Consider the following 7,978-nt stretch of genomic DNA (forward strand, 5'->3'; position numbering starts at 1 on the left):
ATTTTTCCAGCTGCCCTCCCCCACACACACACACACACACACACACACACACACACACACACACACACACACACACACACACACTTCAGAATTGGGCCTAAATAGATAATACCCAAATCCAGTACCCCTGCCCTTGGATTTCAGGCCACTCATCTTCGTTCTCCCAACTACAAGTGGTACAATACATTATTTAAAAAGCCAAGAATGGCTTACTCTATCAGCCATATTTTCTCTCCTGTGTGAGAAAAAAATTTCAGCCTGGGAAGTATTTCCAAATAATTCTCTTTAGACTTACTGTGATTGGAGATAAGGGAAAATAATTAGATCTATAGAAACAGAAACAGCAGTAGGATTCAACTTTTTCTTTTAGAGCTTTTTGCAAACAGATTATTCCATATTTATATCCTCTAGCTGGGGGGGGGGGCGGCGCGGAGGGGATCAGGATGAGCAGTGGAGAACAGGGGATCTGAGGGACCCTGAACTAGAAAGCAAAAAATAAAATCATCTTATTTAACCTTCCACATCCCCATTTTTCAATTACTTAGGAGATATTTTGTTTGCCTCTGGTTCTTCATCTCTAAAATGGGTCCCGCACAACCTCTCAGGTAGGAATACTGTGGAAATAAATTCAGGAATACAGGTGAGGTGAGCAAAGGCCTTTGGTGACTGAGGTTATATAAATAACTTTGAGCAGAGAGCTAAGGCTTGCCCCATTATAACTCTGGGTCAAAGCACAGCCACAGTAGTGAATTGCCTCTGACCTACACACATACAGCTCTCTCCACAGAGACTGGCAAAATCAAGGATTAGATAGCAAAGCTCTCTGGTGGGCAGACTTAAAAGAGATTCTTTCCTATGCCAAATATGCCACTCTTTCTAGATGCTGAAGGGCATCAGGACATTGTGCAGGTATGGGGCAAGGAGTAATTGTTTTTTTCTGCCAAGCTCTTTGTAACTGAGTACATTCTCTTCTGAGTAGACTCTTCGGTTTGAGACCTTGAGAGGGTGCTGGCTTCATGCGAACAAAGCCATTCCCTGTCCTATAATCTGAAGCATGTGACTTATCAGACCATTCATTCATTCAACTGCTATCTACTGGGCACATACTAGATGGCAGAGACTGTATTAGGCACTGGAGACACAGTAGTGAACAAGACTTTCCCAAGTTTTACTATGAGCCCACAGGAAGCAGAGAAAGAGATGGGATCTGTTGGTGAATCTCTGGCCTGAGCTTGCCTGCCCCTGATGCCCAGTGACAGGCTAGCCCTTCTAGTGATGTAATATCAAGGGTCACTGGGACCCACCAGATGAACATCTCATCTATGAAGCCACTTTTCAATGTGTTACTACAGCTGCAGAGGTCCCGTTATAAGGAATCTATGATGTCCTCCTAACTGCACGACATGTGTATAATCTACTTTATCCACAGTTTATGTATATCCATGTCACACCCATTTGATATGCATACACTTATTCTGTTTTAGCACTGAAAGTTCTCAATCGCAGGAAGCCCTCAGTCCTGGGCAAACCGAGAAGGTAGCTGGCACCATCCCACAAGAGGGCATTTCACTTCAGGTGGCTTCTTAGATAGCTGAAGCTTTTACTTCTATAAACATTAATACTTTTAAAAATTGTAATCATCTTTGAATAAAATATTTCTAGGTTCTGATGTATACTTACCTGTCTTCTGTTTAATTTCCAAGCTATGAACTATCACTGATGGCAGTGTGTCCTTTAGAAGTAGACAAAATTAGGCATGTTTGGGTTGTATATAAACTAAGACTAAATAGGCTCTGAGTGGGGGGCCCGAAGCTTTCTTATATGCATAAAGCCCCCTCTATTGATCACTCAGGGACTTTGGTTCTCTCTCTCTTTCTTTCTTTCTCTCTTTCTTTCTTTCTCTCTTTCTTTCTCTCTTTCTCGTGTCAATTACTACCTTTCTCTCTCTTTTCATCACCATCTCCATCTCCATCTCTATCTCTAGCTTTCTGTCATTATTTCTTGGCTCACAGCTTTATTATAGCTACTTAAAGTTGTCAGCTGACTATTGGATAAATGAACTTTGTATAGTCTGCTACGTTGCTTAGTGCTTATATAAAATTTACTTCTTCAGTGTTAATGTGTTCATCACAATTCATGTACTATTGATGAAGGAAATGTGTATTGGGTAACAAATGTTACCCTAAATGTACTGATCCTTATGTCAAAATCTGCTGGTTTGCAAAGAAATATATGTATCTGCAATAGAGTAATCAACTTTATTCTCATTTGGATAACTCACTAGGTTATTTAAAACTTTTGGAATTTTCAGCTTTGAGCTGAGATAAACCATTTTTAAAAGGATACTGTATACAAGGAGAATTAATTCTGCAGTTCTTGAAAATCATTAAAGTCAAGTTCACCAAGTCTAAAATTTTCAGCTGTGCTTTCTAAAGGTTTCATTGTTCTGTTTATTCTGTTTATTATCAGTCAGAGATAACGACATTGAGACATTCCTCCCTCAATGAGTCAACACTTCACTGGGTTTTAGATGGCTCTAAATGATGTTATGCATTTTTAAAAGGCAGCTAGGGGCTTATCTGCAAGTGGAATCGCAACATATACCACGTGTACCATGTATAACTGCTTAGCATACATGTATCTCATGGGTAGTTTTGTGGCTATAAAAAAGCATGCAATGGGCCTGTGTACCCAGACACCTAATCTGCATAACCTCACCTATGGGATTTTCGTGTGTGACCTGGTCTCTATCACTCTGCCATAGACGTATGACCTCAAGTTTTGCTTTTTCTTCCATGTAATTCCAGGAAGAAGATATCATCCAAGAAAGCCGCTTTTATTTCCGTGGCTATGGCCTGGGTCACTGCCTGCAGGCAAGGGATGGAGGTCCGAAGGAAAGTTCTGGAATTTATAGCACCCAGCTTCCAGCCCCTCTTCTAAGGGAGGGAGAAACCATGCGGAAACTCTATGTGGACCGAGCCAAGAGGATTGACACCATCTCTCGGGCTGTCTTTCCTTTCACTTTCCTCATCTTCAACATCTTCTACTGGGTTGTCTATAAAGTGCTACAGTCAGAAGATATACACTAGGCACTGTGAATAGTGTGTAGTCTAGAGAATCCAGCTGTTGGCTTCCTGCTTCCTCCTGGGTGGGCTTTCCCCCTCCATTAGATTCCATCAGGAGCTTGGACAGTTCCTTCCTGATCTCTCAATCAGAACTTCATCAGCCAATCCCAAAACTCTGTGGGTTTACATTGCATAATGCCAATGGTGGCTGTACTTAGAAAGATGGTTTGTCTACCCTAATCCAGAATTTCTCCATGCTATCCCATTTCTCAAGAGAGCAAGTTTTGGCCATGTCCCTGGGGCCAGGATGACCTTCTTCCCTTGCTGAAGCCTCTCTGTTTTCCATTTCTCCAGTGGAGAATATTCAAACCACTGCTACTAGGTTTTGGCATTTGTCATCTTAATCTGCACCACTCTTTGCCTTGCCACCTCTCACTCAGAGCCTGGCCTTTACTGTGCCCTCTGTCCCTCCTACCACAGGCTCAAATAAGGAGTCTTTCCACCCACAGATGCTGCCCTGTGTGACCCAGTTAGGTTTCCCTCACTATGAAAGGAAAACGAGGGGACAAGTTCTCTACCTCTCAGCAAGATTTAGACAGTAACAGGCTGCACTGAGGTAAGGTATTGCTATATGACCCAACAGAGATGTTTTCAAGCCTCCTAAGATGCTCGACACTGTCAGAATAGGATCAGGAATTTTGTACTCAGAAATACCACCCTTCCAGATCCACCTGAACTTCCTTGTCTCAGAAATATTTGTTTTATTCTCTAACTAACTAGCATAGTGACAGGGCATGTTTGGCTGCTGGGGAGTGTAAAAAGAAAAAAAAAAATCTTATTCTTTGAGAAACTTACTCAATTATGCTAGAAAATTTTCAAGAAAAATGAAATCTATGGTAATAAGACTCAGGAGTAGAATACAGAAACTATCCTCACAAAGTCTTTTGTTGGCTGGGGTTTCCTTTTTAACTTCTTTTTCTCCAAAGTTTCTTTATTTACCAGGACACCTCATTTCCAACTTGTTTTTTCACTTCTTTTTAGTGAGAAAATAATAGTGCCATGCAACCTGGGAGTAACTATGCATATAGAGGATTCCTATCCTGGATAAACATTGACTTGGCCAATCTTCAGGGTAGTAATTAGAACTCAGACAATCATAAGTTGGAATTATTTCTTAACCCTTCTCTAGCTTCCCTTCTCCTTCAACAGTGAGGAGGGGTAGCAGTCAATTGAAGCTACCAGAAATTTCAGAATAGAGAGGGTTGTGGAAGAGTCTATTTCAGACCTGACATACTACTGGGACATGCAGAAGCATGGGCCTGCTATACTGAGTCCTTTGAAATGATCCAATTGTGAGAAACCGAAAAAAGGAAGATTAAAGTATAGGACTAATAGCTGGAAGACAGAGGTGATCAAATGATTAAAGATCTTGACCTTTTTCCTGGACTAAGAATAAATAATTATGTGAGTCCAATGTCTCTCTCCATATCTCTCTGTCTGTCTGTCTGTCTGTCTGTCTCTCTGTCTGTCTGTCTGTCTCTCTCTCTCTCTCTCTCTCTGAATTCTCTCCCCTTTGCTCCCTCTCTTCATCCTTCCTTCTCTTTCTCTTTTCTTCAAAATGGTGTTCCAAATTGAAAGGCAATAAATCCAGAGACCAAAACAAATGAAGCCAAGAGCTCGGCTTTCTTTCCCCACCTTTTCCTATTGATCTTGTCTATTCTTTCCTGTTCACTGAGATACTCCTCTTGTCTGTCTCTAGACTTTTAGGAGAACATTCTATGCTGACCAGGGTAGCTGGACCAGAAATTAATCTTATTGATGTTATTATGACTGGTACCAAGAAGATTCAAAACTAAAGGACTGCTTAGGGGAGGAAATTGAATTGAGAGGGCAGAGAGTCCCTGTTTTCCCATTTCTGCCTAGGTAATGCCAATCAATGAGAGACCACAAGCAACACCCTTTTGAAAGAAGCAGAGAGTATCTCTTTGATACTCTCTATGGCAGGGCTGGGGTGTCAGGCTGCTGCAGCTCGAGGCGGGGGTAGCAGAGGGTGGGGTGGACTATGGGGATGAGCTTATCACACAGAGCTCTACTTGTTAGAGATCTCATCCAGATGGGCCAACTGCACAAATCTGCCCTGTTGGAAGTCTCATGAACAATGCTCTGGAGACAGCTACTGCACTGAGCAGTAGAGCCTGCCCAACCGGGATTCAGCTCAGGGCATCAGCTGGTGCTGTGAGCCAAAGAAGCCAAAGTACCAACCAACATAATAGCCCCAAGGAGTTCACAAAGCTACTCAGAGGCAATGCCAGGTGGATGGTACTGTCCCTCTCCATCTGAGCCCCCAAGCGGAGAAGGGCGACACATGATATCACAATCAGGTACAAATGGCTTTCATTTTCCTCACCCTTTCCACACATGTATTGGGGAAGGGAAGGATGCTGGGTCCCACTGGAAACATCTGACACCTATAAATCCATTCAATCATGAAATTCTTGAACTTGGACTCTTCTCACCATAGTGAGTTGGCAGGAAGTGATAAAAGAGACTCACTTGGAGGTCACTTCCATTTACCTTCATTTTTATAGTACTCCACCCTTCCAGAGACCCATACTACTTTCTACTTGGATCACATATGAAGTGATTTTAAGTTTTAAAATAGCATAGCATATTTTATGAAGGAAAAAAACTTCCCACATAAACTGTTTTGGGTGTTTTCATTAATTCATTGCTAATATTTAATGCCAGTTAAATATTTTATACATACGTTTTTCCAGAGAAAGGGATTTATTTATTCAGTTGTTGAGGCTTCAGTTTGCTCTCCTATTGAAGAAACCAGTGATTTGTCTTCCTCTTGCCCCTCAATCCACTAGCAGGACCTCTTGTTCTCTCAGAACCCACAGTCAAATCAAAAAGAGCTTTCTGTGTAGAAGCAAGGTAGAGAATACAGTTTATTATTTTTACTTTCTCCTATAAGCCTTTTCCCAACCTATCATAAAAGAACTTACACTCTTCTAGTTAAAATGTTAAGTTGACTCTTGAAGTTCTTTTTCCTTTTTACTGAGCTATACAAATATCCCAACTTTGTCCAGAACATATCACCTCCTGGGAATCTTTACATGTGTCCTCACTTGCTTCACTTCATTTTCCATTTACTATTATCAATGTTGTAATAATTATTATCATCTTACCATTTCTGGCTGTCAAAATCTTAAATTCAAATTCTTAAATTAAATTAAAATTAAAAATATGTTGAGATTAAAGATCTTCCCAGGCTGCTCTGCTAATGAAAAACAAATCATCCAAGCATGGGAACCACCAAGTGATTAGGAATCCAGGTAGTGTGATCACTTGCTGAATGGAAGGAATGTAGAATCAGCCCTTTGAGGGCAGGGATTGCATCTTATAAAACTTTTTAGTCCACACAGCTCTGGATATATAGCATATGTATATGTAAAATAAGAGCATGACTTCTCACATGGTTTATTATAGACCACATTTCTATTCAACTTCTTTCCATTCGCCCATTGATTACAGAAAAACAGACCTGGAAAGGAACTTATAGAATCAGATAGAATGCACATATACACACACACTCACACACACGCATGCACTCACCTGCACACGCTTGCTCTTGGGTATAACAGAACCAAAGTTAAAAAGACATCAAAACCCAATAAATTATATTGTCAAATAAAGAATGATAATTATTCGATTAAACATCAATCCTATTCCAAATATGAAGACAAGTATCAAGTTATATTTCAAAAAGCAATCACCAAAGAAAACTTTGGCAGTGACAAGCAAGTACAGTCAAGGGTTTTTTGGCAGTAAAACCACCTGCCTCTTCCTGCTCCGCATGCTGTTCCTACTAGAGAGCCAGTCATCTCTGAAGGGATGGCAGTTAGGCTGTTCTTCCCAGCCTAACATTCCTTGCTCCATTATACTTCACATCTAAGATAACATTTACAAGTTTACAAACTTGGAGTAGTGGCATCAGAACAGCATGTTAGCAAATCTTAGGCCAGGAAGAGGAAGAACATCTGAGCCAGAGGCTTTCTCGCTCACAGAGTTTTCTCTCCATGGAAGAATGCAGTATGGCTGCTGTTATGAAGTAATCTGAAAAAGTCACATGAGAACTCAGCTATTGCTGAGTAGCTCTGGTTTTCTCAGTCTCTACTTTCATCATGAGGTTTTTTACAAATGTCCTGGCCGCATTATACCGGGCGGTGCATTACCAAGGAAGTACATGCTTTCACTATCAACTCCCTGGAACAAGGGCAATTCTTACTATCACTTAAGTCTTAGGGACATTTTGCCTTACATAGCTGGATCTAGAAAAATGTGCACGTATTTTCTATTTGAATAACTTTCATTCACGACAGTATAGTGATTAAGAGTGTGGCTTTGGTACCAGACAGAGCCCGGGTTCGCATCATAAGTCCATTATTCACTGGATATGGGTTCTTGGATAAATGACTTCATCTCCCTCAGCCTCAGTTTCCTCTTCTAAAGGGTCATTTGAAGGCTCTGAAAGATCTAGCACATGATAACTATGTGGTGTGATCTTGAACAAATCATCAAATCTTTCTGTGATTCAATTTTCACATCTGTTAAATAAAGGTGATAACAGTACCTGCCTCATAATGTTGTGGTGGGAATTAAATAAGAGAATGTAGGCATGGTGCTTCAGTGTTTGGCTCATAGTAAGTACTCATGAAGATTAGCTATTATATGACCAGACCATATCATTGTAGTCTCTTTTTTACATCTGCAAATTTCTAGCACCTGGGCCTGGTTTGAACATCGGATTGTTGTCTCATTTTGCTGAGTCCACACTCACAAAAGCACAAATGGGGTCAAGTTAAAATCATCTTTCTTTCATATTTTCAGTCTCTCCACTGTCTCTGGGT

At 40.8% G+C, this 7,978-nt stretch overlaps 1 protein-coding gene and 1 long non-coding RNA gene across 2 annotated transcripts in view; one reads left to right on the forward strand and one right to left on the reverse strand.

Annotated features, from left to right (window-relative positions):
• The window catches only part of GLRA4 (glycine receptor alpha 4), a 21,116-nt gene extending 17,948 nt beyond the window's left edge, over nucleotides 1-3,168 (forward strand). Inside the window, exon 9 of the mRNA XM_006917889.3 lies at nucleotides 2,808-3,168. Coding sequence (XP_006917951.2) covers nucleotides 2,808-3,089 — 282 coding nt within the window. The 3' untranslated portion in view covers nucleotides 3,090-3,168. The remainder of the gene's footprint in view (nucleotides 1-2,807) is intronic.
• Nucleotides 1-7,978, reverse strand: part of LOC112484734 — a 42,636-nt gene that overhangs the window by 21,119 nt on the left and 13,539 nt on the right. The window contains exon 2 of the long non-coding RNA XR_003048150.1: nucleotides 5,833-5,987. This is a non-coding gene — a long non-coding RNA (uncharacterized LOC112484734). The remainder of the gene's footprint in view (nucleotides 1-5,832; nucleotides 5,988-7,978) is intronic.

Source organism: Pteropus alecto, unplaced genomic scaffold (assembly GCF_000325575.1).
Source record: "Pteropus alecto unplaced genomic scaffold, ASM32557v1 scaffold538, whole genome shotgun sequence".
In the NCBI taxonomy this organism is placed as follows: Eukaryota; Metazoa; Chordata; class Mammalia; order Chiroptera; family Pteropodidae; genus Pteropus; species Pteropus alecto.